Source organism: Saccopteryx bilineata, chromosome 2, assembly GCF_036850765.1.
Source record: "Saccopteryx bilineata isolate mSacBil1 chromosome 2, mSacBil1_pri_phased_curated, whole genome shotgun sequence".
In the NCBI taxonomy this organism is placed as follows: domain Eukaryota; kingdom Metazoa; phylum Chordata; class Mammalia; order Chiroptera; family Emballonuridae; genus Saccopteryx; species Saccopteryx bilineata.
The window spans coordinates 259,067,027-259,085,571 of NC_089491.1; the positions used below are offsets into that span (position 1 = coordinate 259,067,027).

Consider the following 18,545-nt stretch of genomic DNA (forward strand, 5'->3'; position numbering starts at 1 on the left):
TCATTCTCTAAATACGGCTCATACCATATTTAGATAGTATGCTATTGTTTACACAGATTACTGATATTACGTTTCTTTCTTTCTTTCTTTCTTTCTTTTTCTTTCTTTCTTTCTTTCTTTCTTTCTTTCTTTCTTTCTTTCTTTCTTTCTTTCTTTCTTTCTTTCTTTTCTTTCTTTCTTTTTTCATTTTTCCGAAGCTGGAAACGGAGAGGCAGTCAGACAGACTCCCACATGCACCCGACTGGGATCCACCCGGCATGCCCACCAGGGGGCGATGCTCTGCCCATCTGGGGCCATTCTAGCACCTGAGGCAGAGGCCACAGAGCCATCCCCAGCGCCCGGGCCATCTTTGCTCCAATTTAAGCCTTGGCTGCGGGAGGGGAAGAGAGAGACAGAGAGGAAGGAGAGGGGGAGGGTGGAGAAACAGATGGACGCTTCTCCTGTGTGCCTGGCCGGGAATCGAACCCGGGACTCCTGCACGCCATGCCGACGCTCTACCGCTGAGCCAACTGGCCAGGGCCGATATTACGTTTCTTATACTATGTCTTTGAGATGATTATAACCTGGCCTTGTTAATAGAAAAGCAAAAACACCACAAAGTTTTTAATTTAAAAGAGAAAGACTTGAGACGTAAAATGACTGTCTCAAAGATACTCAGATGAATGAGGTGAGAGCCAGGCTTCTAACACAGGACTTCTGACTTCAAGTTCTGTCTTTTTCCATTATAGTGTGCCATGTAGATACATAGCCAGCTTCCTTATGAGGGGGTACAAGTGAGGAAGGTATAGGCCTTGCAAGGAGACCTGTGTCTTTGGTGATAGGGAGCATGCAAAAAACCAGAGCTTCCTGTCATTGCCTTCTCTGAAGGTCTCAACATCATCTTAGCAACCAACTACTGAGCATATTGGCTTAAAAATCATTTCAATGAAATCTAAAAGCTGGGGCAGGGGGTTCAGTGCAAAGACATGGTTGGGAGAGAAGGTGCCCAGAGGGGGATGCAGGCACTGCTGCTATACTCCCTAGCTCTGGCTCTGTCCATAACTGTGGGGCTTATTTGAGAAATGTAGAAGTTGAGAAGAGAGGGAGTAAAGTGATTCACTTTTTTTTTTTTTTTTCCTTTTCATTTTTCTGAAGCTGGAAACAGGGAGAGACAGTCAGACAGACTCCCGCATGCGCCCGACCGGGATCCACCCGGCACGCCCACCAGGGGCGATGCTCTGCCCACCAGGGGGCGATGCTCTGCCCATCCTGGGCGTCGCCATGTTGCGACCAGAGCCACTCTAGCGCCTGAGGCAGAGGCCACAGAGCCATCCCCAGCGCCCGGGCCATCTTTGCTCCAATGGAGCCTTGGCTGCGGGAGGGGAAGAGAGAGATAGAGAGGAAAGCGCGGCGGAGGGGTGGAGAAGCAAATGTGCGCTTCTCCTGTGTGCCCTGGCCGGGAATCGAACCCGGGTCCTCCGCACGCTAGGCCGACGCTCTACCGCTGAGCCAACCGGCCAGGGCTCACTTTTTTTTAAAAGAATACTTGGGGGCCCTGGCCAGTTGGCTCAGTGGTAGAGCATTGGCCTGGCGTGCAGAAGTCCTGGGTTCGATTCCCGGCCAGGGCACATAGGAGAAGCGCCTATCTGCTTCTCCACCTCTTCCCCTCTCCTTCCTCTCTGTCTCTCTCTTCCCCTCCTGCAGTGAGGCTCCATTGGAGCAAAGATGGCCCGGGCACTGGGGATGGCTTCTTGGCCTCTGCCCAGGCGCTAGAGTGGCTCTGGTCACGACATAGCAATGCCCCAGAGGGGCAGAGCATCGCCCCCTGGTGGGCAGAGCGTCGCCCCCTGGTGGGCGTGCCGGCTGGATCCCGGTCGGGCGCATGCGGGAGTCTGTCTGACTGTCTCTCCCCGTTTCCAGCTTCAGAAAAATACAAAAAAAAGAAAAAAGAATACTCGGGAATTTGACATCTAAAAGGTTTCTCTTTAGATAACAGCAGTTTCAGGGTACAAGCCAAAGGCAGGTCTCTAGAACTGAAATGTTTCCATCACTAATAATTTGTCACCACTAAAAGGGGTTTCAGGTGTTGCTAAGCTATTGCTTCTTGGGAAGCTCAGAGTTTCCAACCCTGAGATAGGTTCTGAGAAATTTTTTTTTTTTTTTTTTTTTTTTTTATTTTATAATTTTATTTTTTTTAATGGGGTGACATCAATAAATCAGGATACATATATTCAAAGATAACAAGTCCAGGTTATCTTGTCTTTCAATTATGTTGCATACCCACCACCCAAAGTCAGATTGTCCTCTGTCACCTTCTATCTTGTTTTCTTTGTGCCCCTCCCACCCCCTATCCCTCTCCCATTCCCCCCTCCCCCCCCCGTAACCACCACACTCTTATCAATGTCTCTTAGTTTCACTATTATGTCCCACCTACGTATGGAATAATACAGTTCCTGTTTTTTTCTGATTTACTTATTTCGCTTCGTATCATGTTATCAAGATCCCACCATTTTGCTGTAAATGTTCCGATGTCATCATTTCTTATGGCTGAGTAGTATTCCATAGTGTATATGTGCCACATCTTCTTTATCCAGTCATCTATTGATGGGCTTTTTGGTTGTTTCCATGTCCTGGCCACTGTGAACAATGCTGCAATAAACATGGGGCTGCATGTGTCTTTACGTATCAATGTTTCTGAGTTTTGGGGATATATACCCAGTAGAGGGATTGCTGGGTCATAAGGTAGTTCTATTTTCAGTTTTTTGAGGAACCACCATACTTTCTTCCATAATGGTTGTACTACTTTACATTCCCACCAACAGTGTATGAGGGTTCCTTTTTCTCCACAGCCTCTCCAACATTTGCTATTACCTGACTTGCTAATAACAGCTAATCGAACAGGTGTGAGGTGGTATCTCATTGCCGTTTTGATTTGCATTTCTCTAATAGCTAAAGAAGATGAGCATCTTTTCATATATCTGTTGGCCATTTGTATTTCTTCCTGGGAGAAGTGTCTATTCATATCCTCTTCCCATTTTTTTATTGGATTGTTTGTTTGTTTGTTGTTGAGTTTTATGAGTTCTTTGTATATTTTGGATATTAGGCCCTTATCTGAGCTGTTGTTTGAAAATATCATTTCCCATTTAGTTGGCTTTCTGTTTATTTTGTTATCAGTTTCCCTTGCTGAGCAAAAACTTCTTAGTCTGATGTAGTCCCATTCATTAATTTTTGCCTTCACTTCTCTTGCCATTGGAGTCAAATTCATAAAATGCTCTTTAAAACCCAGGTCCATGAGTTGAGTACCTATGTCTTCTTCTATGTACTTAATTGTTTCAGGTCTTATGTTTAGATCTTTGATCCATTTTGAGTTAATTTTTGTACAGGGGGAGAGACTGTAGTCCAGTTTCATTCTTTTGCATGTGGCTTTCCAGTTTTCCCAGCACCATTTATTGAAGAGGCTTTCTTTTCTCCATTGTGTGTTGTTGGCCCCTTTATCAAAAATTATTTGACTATATATATGTGGTTTTATTTCTGGACTTTCTATTCTGTTCCATTGGTCTGAGTGTCTATTTTTCTGCCAATACCATGCTGTTTTGATTGTCGTGGCCCTATAATAGAGTTTGAAGTCAGGTATTGTTATGCCCCCAGCTTCATTCTTTTTCTTTAGGATTGCTTTGGCTATTCGGGGTTTTTTATAGTTCCATATAAATCTGATGATTTTTTGCTCTATTTCTTTAAAAAATGTCATTGGAATTTTGATGGGAATTGCATTAAATTTGTATATTGCTTTGGGTAATATAGCCATCTTGATTATATTTATTCTTCCTAGCCAAGAACAAGGTATATTCTTCCATCTCATTATATCTTTTTCGATTTCCCTTAACAATGGTTTATAGTTTTCATTATATAAGTCCTTTACATTCTTTGTTATGTTTATTCCTAAGTATTTTATTTTTTTTGTTGCAATCGTGAAGGGGATTATTCTTTTGAGTTCCTTCTCAGTTGTTTCATTGTTGGCATATAGAAAGGCTATTGACTTCTGTATGTTAATTTTGTATCCTGCGACCTTACTGTATTGGCTTATTGTTTCTAGTAGTCTTTTTGTGGCTTCTTTGGGGTTTTCGATGTATAGGATCATATCATCTGCAAAAAGTGATACCTTTACTTCTTCTTTTCCGATATGGATGCCTTTTATTTCTTTGTCTTGTCTGATTGCTCTGGCTAGAAGCTCTAGTACCACATTAAATAAGAGTGGAGAGAGTGGACAACCCTGTCTTGTTCCTGATTTAAGGGGGAAAGCCTTCAGTTTAGTGCCATTTAATATGATGTTAGCTGATGGTTTATCATATATGGCCTTTATCATGTTGAGATGTTTTCCTTCTATACCCATTTTGTTGAGAGTCTTAAACATAAAATTGTGTTGTATTTTATCGAAAGCCTTTTCTGCATCTATTGATAAGATCATGTGGTTTTTGTTCTTTGTTTTGTTGATATGGTGTATTACATTAACCGTTTTACGTATGTTGAACCATCCTTGAGATTCTGGGATGAATCCCACTTGATCATGATGTATTATTTTTTTAATATGTTGTTGTATTCGATTTGCTAGTATTTTGTTTAGTATTTTAGCATCTGTATTCATTAGAGATATTGGTCTGTAGTTTTCTTTTTTTGTGCCATCCTTGCCTGGTTTTGGTATGAGGGTTATGTTGGCCTCATAAAATGTGTTTGGAAGTATTGCTTCTTCTTCAATTTTTTGGAAGACTTTGAGTAGAATAGGAACCAAGTCTTCTTTGAATGTTTGATAAAATTCGCTGGTATAGCCGTCAGGGCCTGGACTTTTATTTTTGGGGAGGTTTTTAATGGTTTTTTCTATTTCTTCTGTACTGATAGGTCTGTTTAGGCTTTCTGCTTCTTCTTGACTCAGTCTAGGAAGGTTGTATTGTTCTAGGAATTTATCCATTTCTTCTAGGTTGTTGAATTTAGTGGCATAAAGTTTTTCATAGTATTCTACAATAATTCTTTGTATATCTACGGTGTCCGTGGTGATTTCTCCTCTTTCATTTTGGATTTTGTTTATATGAGTTCTTTCTCTTTTTTCCTTGGTAAGTCTTGCCAAGGGTTTGTCAATTTTGTTGATCTTTTCAAAGAACCAGCTCCTTGTTCTATTAATTTTTTCTATAGTTTTTCTGTTCTCTAATTCATTTATTTCTGCTCTGATTTTTATTATCTCCTTTCTTCGGCTGGTTTTGGGTTGTCTTTGTTCTTCTTTTTCTAGTTCCTTAAGGTGGGAAGTTAAGTGGTTCACTTGGTCTCTCTCTTGTTTGTTCATATATGCCTGAAGCGATATGAACTTCCCTCTTATCACTGCTTTTGCTGCATCCCATAGATTCTGATATGTCGTATTGTCATTTTCATTAGTTTGTATATATCTTTTGATCTCTGCACTTATTTCTTCTTTGACCCATTCATTTTTTAAAAGTATGTTGTTTAGTTTCCACATTTTTGTGGGATTTTTTTCCTCTTTTTTGCAGTTGAATTCTAGTTTCAAGGCTTTATGATCAGAAAATATGCTTGGTACAACTTCAATTTTTCTGAATTTGCTGATATTGTTTTTGTGGCCCAACATATGGTCAATTCTTGAGAATGATCCATGTACACTGGAGAAAAATGTATACTCAGTCACTTTGGGATGAAATGTCCTGTAGATATCTATCATATCCAGGTGCTCTAGTGTTTTGTTTAAGGCCACTATGTCTTTGTTGATTCTCTGTTTGGATGACCGATCTAGAGCCGTCAGCGGTGTATTGAGGTCTCCAAGTATGATTGTATTTTTGTCAGTTTTTGTTTTAAGATCAATAAGTAGCTGTCTTATATATTTTGGTGCTCCTTGGTTTGGTGCATATATATTAAGAATTGTTATGTCTTCTTGATTCAGTGTCCCCTTAGCCATTATGAAATGGCCATTTTTGTCTCTAAGTACTTTTCCTGTCTTGTAGTCAGCATTATCTGATATGAGTATTGCTACACCTGCTTTTTTTTGGATGTTATTTGCTTGGAGTATTGTTTTCCAGCCTTTCACTTTGAATTTGTTTTTATCCTTGTTACTTAGATGAGTTTCCTGTAGGCAGCATACAGTTGTATTTTCTTTTTTAATCCATTCTGCTACTCTGTGCCTTTTTATTGGTGAGTTTAATCCATTTACATTTAGTGTAATTATTGATACTTGTGAGTTCCCTATTGCCATTTTATATCTTGCTTTCTGTTAGTTTTGTGTCTTGTTTGATCCTTCTCTTTCGTTTTTCTATCTTTTGTTTTTATTTGGTTGTATTCCATACATCTTTCCTCTGTTGCTATCTTTTTTATCTCATGTGCTTCTGTGGTGGTTTTTTCAATGGTGGTTACCTTTGAGTAATGAAAAGGGTCCCTACCCTGTTCATTGTAGCGAACTATTTTGTGAGTACTTTTGCACTCCATCGTCCTTTGCTACTGTTAATCTCCGTCTTCTCCCCCTCTTTCTTTTTGTTGTTGTCACAGTTTAAATTTGGTTTTATTGTGTTCTTCTTGGAGCTTTTACTTGTGGCTCTGTTTTTTTTTTGTTCTTTGTATCTGATTGGAGAACCCCCTTTAGTAATTCCTGGAGTGGGGGTTTTCTGATGATAAATTCCCTCATCTTTTCTGTATCTGTGAATGTTTTTATTTCTCCTTCGTATTTGAAGGATAGCTTTGATGGGTATAGTATTCGTGGCTGAAAGTTCCTCTCTTTCAGGACTTTAAATATTGGGGTCCACTCTCTTCTAGCTTGTAGAGTTTCTGCTGAGAAATCTGATGATAATCTAATGGGCCTTCCTTTATATGTTGTATTCTTCTTTTCCCTGGCTGCCTTGAGAATTTTTTCTTTGCTGTTGGTTTGTGTCAATTTCATTATGATATGCCTTGGAGTAGGTTTGTTGGGGTTAAGAAAACTTGGAGTTCTGTTTGCTTCTTGAACTTGAGGCTTTAGTTCTTTCCACAGGCTTGGGAAGTTCTCATCAATTATTTGTTTAAGTATGTTCTCCATTCCATTTTCTCTCTCTTCTCCCTCTGATATACCTATTATTCTTATGTTATTCTTTTTGATGGAGTCAGATAATTCTTGTAGGGCTATCTCATTTTTTTTAATTTTTGAGTCTCTTTCTTCTTCTCTCTGTTGTGCCTCAAGTTGCTTGTCTTCTATTTCACTAATCCTCTCTTCTATCTGACCTGTTCTATTAGCTAAGCTTGTTACTTCGTTTTTCAGCTCGTGAATTGAGTTTTTCATCTCTGTTTGATTTGTTTTTATAGTTTCAATTTCCTTGGACATATATTCTTTGTGTTCATGGAGTTGTTTTCTGATCTCCCTATATTGCCTTTCTGTGTTTTCTTGTATATCTCGGAGGATTTTTAGGATTTCTATCTTGAATTCTCTGTCATTTAGCTCCAAGGTTTCCAATATATTAAATTTTTTCTCCATAGATTTTTCCTCATCTAGCTGTGTTACCTCTCTTTCTTTTGTATCCATGATATTCGATTTTCTCTTCCTTAATGGCATCTGAGGGTGGTTTTGTTGATAGTATTAATGAGATTTAATAAAGAATAAAAAGTTAAAAAAAATAAAAAAATAACAAATCGAAAAGAGTTGTTTTTTTTAAAAAAAAATTAATAATGAAATAAAGAAAAATAAAATAAAATAAAAATTTTTTAAAAAAGGAAATTATTCCCCCCTTCTTTTTTTCCTCTCCTCCCCTCTCCCCTCTTTCTTGAGAAAATCTTGTGGTGGACTGTGAGTTATAACAAACAATGCCTGTGATGGAGGGCCTGAATTGGGGAAAAGTAATAAAGGGGCAAAAAAGAGAGAAAGAAAAAAAAAAAAAGGAAAAAAAAAAAAAGAAAGAAAAAAGAAAAAAAAAAAGAGCGTATGGACCCACAAAAAGCAAATAAGGAAAAAATTTGGGTCAAGAATAAAATGATTTGCTTTTAGGTGTTGGTTTTCTAAGAGTTATGATGAGAGGAATAATAGGAAAATGGAAAAATGGGGGGACAAATTAAAAACTTACTATTGTATTTAGTGGAACAAGAACTAGATAATATGGAGAGCCAGGGATGGGAGCACTGCTAGTGAGTTAAAAAGGTGAAGTAAAACCCCCCCAAAATGCCACAAACATAGGTTTGAGTCCCAGATAAGATAATTTGTTTGTTATTGAGGTTTGAATGAGAGGAGATGTAAAGGAGAAAGGAAGAAACTAATATAGAGGGAGAAAAGAAAGAGAGAGAGAGAAAAAAAGAGGGAACCAGTAAAAGAAGAAAAAAGAAAGGAGAGAGAGAGAGAGAGTTAAGGGTTTTGGAGTGCAACCCTCATAGAGAGAAAGGAAGAGAAGAGAAAAGATAATGGGAGATGTAACACTTATAGGTAGTGTAGTTCAAGGAGAGGAGAGAGTAAGACTGGTAGAGAGTTAATCGGCCAAATTGGAGGAGGAAAAAAAAGTCTCAAGAATGAAGATAAGAGAAACAAACAAACAAATATAATAAAATGGGATAGGTTATAAAGTCTGCAGATTATTCTTGATTTTGAGAGGTTATCTTCTTGCTTTTTCTTTTCTCTCCCTCTTCCTGGTCGGTGACTCTGTACCCCGGGTTCTGCCCCTTTGGCACGCTCAGGTAGAGGTTTGCAGTTGATAAGTCTCTATGGCAATGTCATGTATTGTGCTTTATTCTCGTTGGGAGTCGAGGCTCATTAGCATTTATAGGCTCCGACAGTGAGAGAGTCCGTGTTCCTGGAGCCTTTCTCCTAGTCTTTCCTTCCTCAATTAGTAGCCTGATAGTCCAGGTATGGGGTTGCTGCTGCCTCTGCCTGGATAGTAAGAGGCTCAAATTGCTGGCAACTCCCCACTCTATTTCCACTCAGCACAGGGCTCTGGGTAAGGCTCAGTCAGTCAGAGCTGCTAGCATAATCAGGCGGGCTTTCCGCCCACTCGAAGACCTCTGGCTCTGCCACTCTATCCGGTAACACAAGCGGGCGCCCACTTCCGGGGCGCTTGGAGGAAACTCTCACTCACTGTCTGCAACCAGGATATCCGGCCAGCAGTCTCACGCTCTGAGTGAAACCCCCAACCGCAGGGAAAAGTTGCAGCGTTGAAATTGAGTCTCGCTCCGTCCCCGTGTGCGGCTTTTGCAAGGCGCTGGGGCGGCCCGAGATTCCGCTTTGGCCCACACAAAGGCCCCTGACTCTGCCCCTCTGTGCGATAACACGGGCGCGCACTGCCGAGGCACTCGGAGGAATCGCTCACTCCTTATCTGCGCGCGCAAACCAGGATATGAGGCCGGCCGCGGTTCCCTCTGAGTGAAACAGCCTCCAGCACAGAAAATCTCCACCGTTGGGATTAGTTCTCACTCCCTCCCGTGCGTGGCTTTCCCAGGGCGCTGGGGCTGCCCAGAGACTCTGCCCTCAGCCCACAGAAAGGCCTCTGACCCTGCCTCTCCGTGGGGCAACACGGGCACCCACTTCCGCGGCTTAGGAAGAAATCTCTCTTCCACTAACTGTGCACCGACCAGGAGACCGGGTAAAATGGCCGCTCCGCTTGTCTTTCTTTGTTTGGGTTTGGCGCGAGTGTTAGCTTGTATTGCCCGGGTTGCCACAGGATCAGATTTTCCTCGGCTTGGATCTCTGAGCCACAGCCTGGTTCGGCCGTTTTTGCTGCGGCGGCCTGGATCTATTCACCCCCTTTGCCCGCCTCAGTTTCTATATTCACAGTTACCAGAGAAAGCCGCCCCGTTTAGGTTAGTGAGGAAGGCGGAGCATTTCTTACTCCCTATTTCCTTCGGGGTTTGGTTATAAATTTAGCCAATTTTTCACTCAATCATACCTTTGGGTGTATTGCGAAGAATCTGGAAGCTCCAAGTATAGGTTTTTCTGTTTCTGGTTGAAGATCTTGTTGAGTTTTGGGGGAGATTTATCGGTATCGCTTCCTACTCCGCCATTACTCTGACGTCATCTTCGGTTCTGAGAAATTCTGATCCTTTCAGCTAGGATGCTGGTGACGTCTCCAACCCAGGGGTGTGGCCAGATCCAATCTTTAGGAATATTACTCCTCTTATCGAATCAGAATTTCAAGAATATTTTCAGTAATTTTTAAACCAAGGATTGTGCATTCATCATAGAAAAAAACTTACAATACAGATAATCAAAAGGAATAAAAAAAGGTCATTCCACCACTCAGTGATTATTACTGTTAACATTTAAATAAATTGTATGCTATATGTGTATGTAGTATAAATGCAAACATATAGTATATATTTATACATATAAGCATAAAAACACATCCTGTTGTTTTTATTAAAATGTATTCTTTTATGACCATATATCCCATTAATATAGTATAATTTTTTTCCCATGTCAATATGTGAACTTCTACTTTAGCATTTTTAATGATACCAAGTTATTGCATTGCATAGAGTACCATGATTTCTTAAGTTATTTTTAAATTATGAAATATTTTACTCAGACAAGCAAATACACAGAAGAATTGCCATAGTTTATTTAATCTACCACCTCCAGAATTCCTTTTCCTGAAAGCATCTAGTAATTCAGTAACTAGATGCTTGAATTTCACTTTATAGTTTATAATACACTTGCACACATATTATTTCACTTGATCCTCACTACTACACTCTAAGGTCAGTATCATGATTATTATTTTTGTCATTTTATAGATGAACCTTCAAAAGCTCAGAGAGGCTAAATGATTTATCCAGTATCCTAAGTCTAGTTAATGTCAAAGAGATGGCTGGGCCCAGAGACAGGCCTCACTCCTGTGGCCGGGACCTCCATCGCAGGCGGGCGGACGTGGGGACCGGAGAGCAGCCCTGGCATGCTCTTCCCTCCCCACCTCACTGCAGCATTTACAGTGTGTACTGACTCGTGTGCTTCACCACTGTCTCCTTTGTGCCTCTGTGTGCTTTTTGAGCTCTGTCCCTGATGCCCCCCACAATATGAATACACAATTTGCAGTTAATGTGTCCTAGGTCAATGTGTAAGTGAATAAATGAAGGAATAAACAAGTGAACAAAGGACAAGAATGACAGAATGAAAGGTGTCATAGAGATAAGCAAATTACGGAGGTTGGGTTTTGACAGCTTTCTTTCTCAGTGCCTCTATTTTCAGATATTTTAATAAGAACCCATCTTAGTGTCTTTGAGTTTTTGTACTTCTGCAGGTTTTGGCCACCACTGCAAAGATCACACATTGATAGATGGAAAAAAAACACGTTTGCCCTGGCCAGATAGCTTGATTGGTTAGAGCATCGTCCCAATACACAGAGGTTGCTGGTTCAATCCCTGGTCAGGGCACATAAAGGAACAGCTTGATGTTTCTGTCTGTCTGTCTCCCTCTTCCTCTCTTTCTAAAATCAATTAAAAAAAAATTTTTTTTAAGCGTATTCAAAACCAAGGGCAAGGAGAAACCTGTTTGCTTACTAGAGTCCTCTAGCCTTCCAATGCCCCCTTAAACCAGCCCCAACTGGAATGAACCAGGCTCACTTTAAAGGCATCTTCAAAGTTACCTTTATAATACCCCTCATTTTGGAACCACTTGATATTTATGATGTATCTCATTTGAACTGCTTGTGAAAACAATAGGTTAGCTTAGCAGCTATAGCATAGTTTATGAAGGTTGCTTGAAGTGCTGTTACTGTTGACAGTAAAAGCTGTATAGCAGGATTACAAGAAACTTTGGAACAAAAATCATTAAAATTCTGTCACCTAACAAGGCAGCTATTTTTATTTTTGCATAATCCCCTCAAGGTTTTGTTCATGTGCACATATTTTTTTCCTAGTCATTGTCACAGGGAGCATGTGGCATTGTTTTCTGCTTTTTCCACTTAACATTATTGTAAGAACCTCTTTCCCCCATTTTTCTGCATAGACTTCATAATTATCTTTTTTATGACTGCATAATCCTCTACTGAATTGATATACGTTCCCCAGTGTTTGCCACTTAAGATGTTTCTGATTTTCCACTAACGTCCACTGCTGCAGTAAACATTGTTATGCATATAGCTTTTGCATTTGTGGAATGATTTCCTGAGAATGCCACACTCCCACGAACAGCGTTGCAGGGTCTTAGCAGGACTGTGTGGTTCTTGCCATGCTGCTTCTCCAAAGGCTGCCCCCATTGATGTCCCAACGTTGATGTGTCATCCAATTTCAGGGCAACCTCATCAGTAGAGGATGTCGTTTAAATTTTTTGTTTGCTAATTTAGTAAAAGTAAAATGGTACTTCAGGGTTGCTTTATTTTGCATTTCTTTGATTATTAAAAGAAATTAGCATTTTCCCCTCTGGTTACTTTTTGGAGTTCATTGGATCAGAGTTGTCTGCTCACGTGGTGCTTTTGCTGATTTCAGTAAATTTAAATCTTGAATTTTAAAAAGGTCAGACCAAGTAATGTCTACACACAATAGCTATTGAATTTTTAAAGGTATGTTTTATATGTTTTCCAGTATCATGTTTGCCTTTTAATTTTAAGTTATATTTGTAGTTGAAAATGTCTTATTTTTGTAATCAAATCTGTCAGTGTTTTTCTTGTTGTTGTTGCTTGGAAGCATAGAAAGCTAGTCCCCCTCTGGAGAGCTAATAAATATTTAATTCTGCCTTCTGTTATTTTAAACTCTTTAATTCATCTGGATTGTATTTGAGTACAAATCGAGTTGCAAATTACATTTTTTTCCAAATTGCTAATCAGTTATTCCAACCTTTTCTGTTCCTTTAATTTTCTTTCTCAGGAATTATACACCAGATGAAAGGCGATTATGATACTGCACTGAAACTCCACAAGACTCACCTGTGCATTGCCCAGGAGCTGAGTGATTATGCTGCCCAGGGCCGTGCCTATGGGAATATGGGCAATGCCTACAATGCTCTAGGTATGTATGACCAGGCCGTCAAGTACCACCGGCAGGAGCTGCAGATCTCAATGGAAGTGAATGACCGTGCCTCACAGGCATCCACACACGGAAACCTTGCTGTGGCCTACCAGGCCCTGGGTGCCCATGACCGGGCCCTACAGCACTATCAGAACCACCTGAACATTGCCCGGGAGCTGCGTGACATCCAGAGTGAGGCCCGGGCTCTCAGCAACCTGGGTAACTTCCACTGCTCTCGGGGAGAATATGTCCAAGCTGCCCCCTATTATGAACAGTACCTCCGGCTTTCTCCAGACCTTCAAGACATGGAAGGAGAAGGGAAGGTCTGCCACAATCTTGGCTATGCCCATTACTGCCTGGGAAATTACCAGGAGGCGGTGAAGTACTATGAGCAGGATCTGGCACTGGCTAAAGACCTTCATGACAAATTGAGCCAAGCAAAAGCTTACTGCAACTTGGGCCTGGCATTCAAGGCTCTGCTGAACTTCAGCAAAGCTGAAGAGTGTCAAAAGTACCTGCTGTCCCTAGCTCAGTCCCTGAATAATTCCCAGGCTAAATTTCGAGCCCTAGGGAACCTGGGTGATATATTCATCTGTAAAAAAGATATAAATGGTGCAATAAAATTCTATGAGCAGCAGCTGGGTTTAGCTCACCATGTAAAGGATAGAAGACTGGAGGCCAGTGCATATGCAGCCTTGGGCACTGCATACCGAATGATCCAGAAATATGACAAGGCCTTGGGTTATCACACTCAGGAACTGGAGGTTTATCAGGAGCTGAGTGACTTGCCGGGAGAGTGCAGAGCTCACGGGCACCTGGCTGCTGTCTACATGGCCCTTGGGAAATACACCATGGCATTCAAATGTTATGAAGAGCAGCTGGACCTAGGGCAGAAGCTGAAGGATCCAAATCTAGAAGCCCAGGTCTATGGCAACATGGGCATCACAAAGATGAACATGAATGTGATGGAAGAAGCCATTGGCTACTTTGAGCAGCAGTTGGCCATGCTGCAGCAGCTTAGTGGAAACGAGTCCGTGCTCGACAGGGGCCGAGCCTATGGCAACCTGGGAGATTGCTACGAGGCCCTGGGTGACTATGAGGAAGCTATCAAGTACTATGAGCAATATTTATCTGTTGCCCAGAGTCTGAATCGCATGCAAGACCAAGCCAAGGCTTACCGGGGCCTAGGAAATGGACACAGGTAAAAATGACAGAGGAAAAATGTGGTTGATAAACCTACATAAAGAGCATTTTTGACAATAATGGCATCTGAATGTCTGCATGTGGTTTATTAATTACAAAACATTTTCATACATAGCTCATCTGCTTCTTTCAATGATTCTGTGAATTTAACAGGGGACAGCATCACCCTTATGTGAGGGAAGAAGAAACTAGGGCCCAGAGAGGTTAGGTTAATCTCCAAGATTATGCAGTTTAAAAGGGACAGCTAGAGTCACACCTAGGGCTCCCTGACTCCAACTGCATTGCCTTTTGACTATTTTGTAATGCGCAGGATAAAAGAGGTAATAAGAATCGGAAAGATGAATGCTTCAATTTAACTGATCTTTTCTGACTGCCTTCCACATTATAGGAATGTATTTTTTAATACACCATCTGTACCTAGGGTGGTGACCAATTACTCGGTCTCCATTTTGTTGCCTTTAGAGAAAGCCACCTTATAATGGCAGGAGTAAAAAATATACTATCACCACGCTAGGTGCCTTGCATGGATATCTTATTTAATATTTATAGCAATCCTGTATTACTCTACGTTTATTAGCATTTGCTATGTGCTGGGGGATTTGTTATCATTTAGAAACTGAGGATTAGGAAAAGGAATTCATGTGCCCCCACACAACTGGTTTGGTCTCTGCTGCCAAAATCTATGTTCTTCCCACTCTTATCTTGTCATCTCTTAGCACAAAAGGACACACAATTAGCCAGGGTGATGCTTTTCCTTCTGAATGTGGGGAACCCAAGAAGGTGTCTGTGTCTGCAAAATATACAGCCTGTCCAGATAGGCAGGGGATTAGGGCTCCTGGAGTGGAGGAAGGGTGAGGGTCAAACTAAATCATCACCCATGAAGTGCTCTGAGGAGCTCGGGGTGAAAGATTTATAGCCATTGTAAAGTGATTTCAAAAACATAGTCTAAGCGGTAGTGGAAATTGGGAGGCCCAAAGAACCAAACAGTTCACTTGCTATCATTGTGCCTATTAATATATTTTATGTTTCCTCTGGGGTATATATCCCATTGAATCTCAAGCTCTTGGGAAGGTCACTATGGGATGACTTTTGAATTGCTTTCCAGATTATGAAATTCCCCTGCATCTCACTCTAAGGGCACATGATAGATTTTAGCTAGAAGAGGAGTTAAGAGCTTCTATAGTAAGTGACAGTGACAAATGCTTTTCATTTTCTCAGGGGCTTTAGTATGTCTGCACCTGCACAAAATAATATCATTGCTTTTCTGTCTACATCCCCACAGGGCAATGGGGAGCTTGCAGCAAGCCCTTGTGTGCTTTGAAAAGAGGCTCGTGGTTGCCCATGAGCTCGGGGAGGCCTTTAATAAAGCCCAGGCCTATGGAGAACTGGGAAGCCTGCACAGCCAATTAGGGAATTACGAACAAGCCATTTCCTGCCTTGAACGTCAGCTGAACATTGCTAGAGAGATGAAAGACCGAGCTCTGGAAAGTGATGCAGCCTGTGGCCTAGGGGGCGTTTACCAGCAGATGGGGGAATATGATACAGCCCTGCAGTACCACCAGCTGGATCTGCAGATTGCCGAGGAAACCAACAACCCCACGTGCCAGGGACGAGCCTATGGGAACCTGGGGCTGACGTATGAATCTCTGGGCACCTTTGAGAGGGCTGTGGTTTATCAAGAACAGCACTTGAGCATTGCTGCCCAGATGAACGACTTGGTGGCCAAGACGGTGTCATATAGTAGCCTAGGAAGGACCCACCATGCTTTGCAGAACTATTCCCAGGCGGTCATGTACTTACAGGAAGGTAAGTGCAAAGGCCCGTTGTAGTCTCTGGGTCTACTCTGAGACGGAGTTCAGCGTCTACTTGGAAGAAATTATGCAGTCTGAGTGGCCACTTAATCAGATCAGTTGTACTCCAAAACCATGGTGCCCCTCCCCATTGGGTATTCCTTGATGGTACAAAGATGTTCTAGAGTCCAGAATGAATTACCTAGCTTGTCTTTATCTGCTAACCCACTGCCCAAGGAGCAGATACCTGCCTTGCTTTTCAGAATCCTCTGAGTGAACAACACATTCTCCCGAGGTGAATCAAGTAAGATCTAGTCATGTAGAATTTAAGCGTCAGAATCAGAGGGACATGTACATCTGTTTGAAGACCTATTGTCCCTCTAGAAATTTCCTCAAATATATCAGAACTATATAGAAGTCAAATCTGATGTAGTAGCTGAGGTCTAGGCTTGAAGCATCAATCTGGGGGGTCACTCAAGCAGTTGACTAGGTTTCCTTCCCAGATATCACCCTCAATGCTTGGGATGGTGGCACAGTAGTCTTGTTCCAGGCAGGCCCAGAAAATGGCTGCTGCTGCTGTTCCTTGTCTCCCGTCCCCCTACTCTCCCCTCCCGACTTCCTCTGCCCCTCCCTTCCCCTTCCCTTCCCTTCCGATGATGTTGGGTTCCATGCAGTTACCTAAGCAGTCAGTCCTTGGAGGCTTCCTTACTCTAGAAGCAGAAGTTCCATAACAGTGTATTTGACCTTCACCCCTTTTCTACTCTCGAAAGTACTTTCCTCCACACGGGCACATTGCATCCTCCCATCCTGGGAAGGGAAAATGGCAGGTATGATGGTCCCCGCTCACTAGTGAAAGGAAATTGTTGCTGATTTCAACCAAAAACTCAGTTTCCAACAGTTTTTTGCTTATATAGTTTATTTAATTGGATTGAATTCTCACAGTAACCTTGAGAGGTTTTTATTCCCATTTGCAGCTAAGTAACCTGGGACTCAGAGAGTACATTGACTTTATCCTGACCACATGGTCAGTCAGTGGTGGAGTAGGACTCGGCATAGGTTCTCTGACCCCAGGAACCTTGTCAGACCCTGTGTAGAGTTGCTCTTGACCTCCCAAGAACAGAACGGGGTTGGGGCAGTTGTATCCCCTATTCCTCCTCAGTGAGCCTCAGCTAGGAAGCTGGGAGAGAGGGAAGCAGGAAGCAACATGGAAGGTGGGCCAGAGGCTGACTCTTCCTTGCACAGACCAGAGACTGCTCTGGCCTGCAGGCGGAGAAGTTCCTGAGAGGCTGAGAGCCACTTCCCAGACCTTATTTGGCTCCCACTCGGTGGGAGCTTGCCTCCGTGCATTAAATATGAGAACCGGCTTTTGGTTTCCTGAAACTTGACTGTGGTCAAGTTCCAACAGACTGGGGGCGATTTTCAATTGAATTTGTGAAAGCTATTAAATTGAGACCCAGCCTCTGACAACCTTTCAGCTATGTTCTTTTGTACTTCCTGAAATATTTTTTCCATAAAGCAGCTGCTTTGCCTGAGACATTGTAACATAATTCTATATTTATGGGAAACTCTCAATTTCATTTTTATTGTTTCTTGTAGATATAAGTTGCAGAAACCTAAATTCTTATCATGGCATCTCCACAGTGTCTGCTTTGTGGATGTGCTCCTCCAGAGAGCCTGGGGGCCAAACAAGATACTTTTCTCCTGAGCTGTGACAGGAGCAGAACACCTGGAAGGCCCTGTCTGGGTTCTCTGAGTTGGGTCCATACCCTCTTGCAATGAGGGAACACTTCAGTCAGAAACAACCTCATTGCTTTCTCTCCTGGTTTTCAGAGGGGCTGTGGATCAACCTCCTTGGGCTCCACTGCCAAAGAATCCCACTTGCGGAGCCTGGTCTGAGTCTTTTGAACAGCTCTCCAGGTGATTTGTATAGACACCCATGGTTGAAAGTACGGTCTCACTGGCTTTTTCTCCGCTTTGCAAGTGAGAAAAGGGAGACTGGAGCAATTTAGTGACTTTAGGTCCTAGTAGACCAGTTCCAGGAGAGCTGGATGGGAGGGGCAGATTCCTAAGAGGTGGAAGCAGGTAGAAACTGGGGCATAACAGATGCTATGTCTGTCCAGTGGGCCTTTAGCTCTTCACTGCGGAACCTTTGACTGTTGGCCAGGGATTGTCCCTCATGCTGGGGACCCAGCAGGGAACAAAGCACGGAACATAACTCGGAGCGGAGTGGAGGGTGGGGGCAGCTACCTCAATGAATTTTACCTCCAACTCATAAACTCAGACCTGGCAGGGATAGTTGTATTGAAGGCGGAGTATGGTTAGCTTGTTAAAGGTTAGAACAACCAGTATCTTCCTGGTTTTCACCCAAGAACCGTCTTACTTCATTTGTGTTTCTATTCTGTGAGGTATTTGAAAATGTGAATAACTTGCAAGTATCATTTTTGTTACCCAGTGACATGATTTAAACCTAAAATGCTATTTCTAAGTTTTCTGAGTTATGTGCATTTTAAAATGCATAATATTTTATGAGCTTGAACCTGAGTATTGCTTTTATTAGCCTCTCAGCTGACTCAGTTCCTTTTCAAAAGTCTGAAATTGCACAGGCCCAGCATGCTCAGAAGCAGGCTCTCATCTGCC

At 42.0% G+C, this 18,545-nt stretch overlaps 1 protein-coding gene across 3 annotated transcripts in view; it reads left to right on the forward strand.

Annotated features, from left to right (window-relative positions):
- Positions 1-18,545, forward strand: part of TTC28 (tetratricopeptide repeat domain 28) — a 698,236-nt gene that overhangs the window by 566,482 nt on the left and 113,209 nt on the right. For all 3 annotated transcript variants that reach the window (XM_066260240.1, XM_066260241.1, XM_066260242.1), the window contains 2 exons: positions 12,775-14,116; positions 15,401-15,924. In XM_066260240.1, the coding sequence (XP_066116337.1) occupies positions 12,775-14,116; positions 15,401-15,924 (1,866 nt within the window). The remainder of the gene's footprint in view (positions 1-12,774; positions 14,117-15,400; positions 15,925-18,545) is intronic.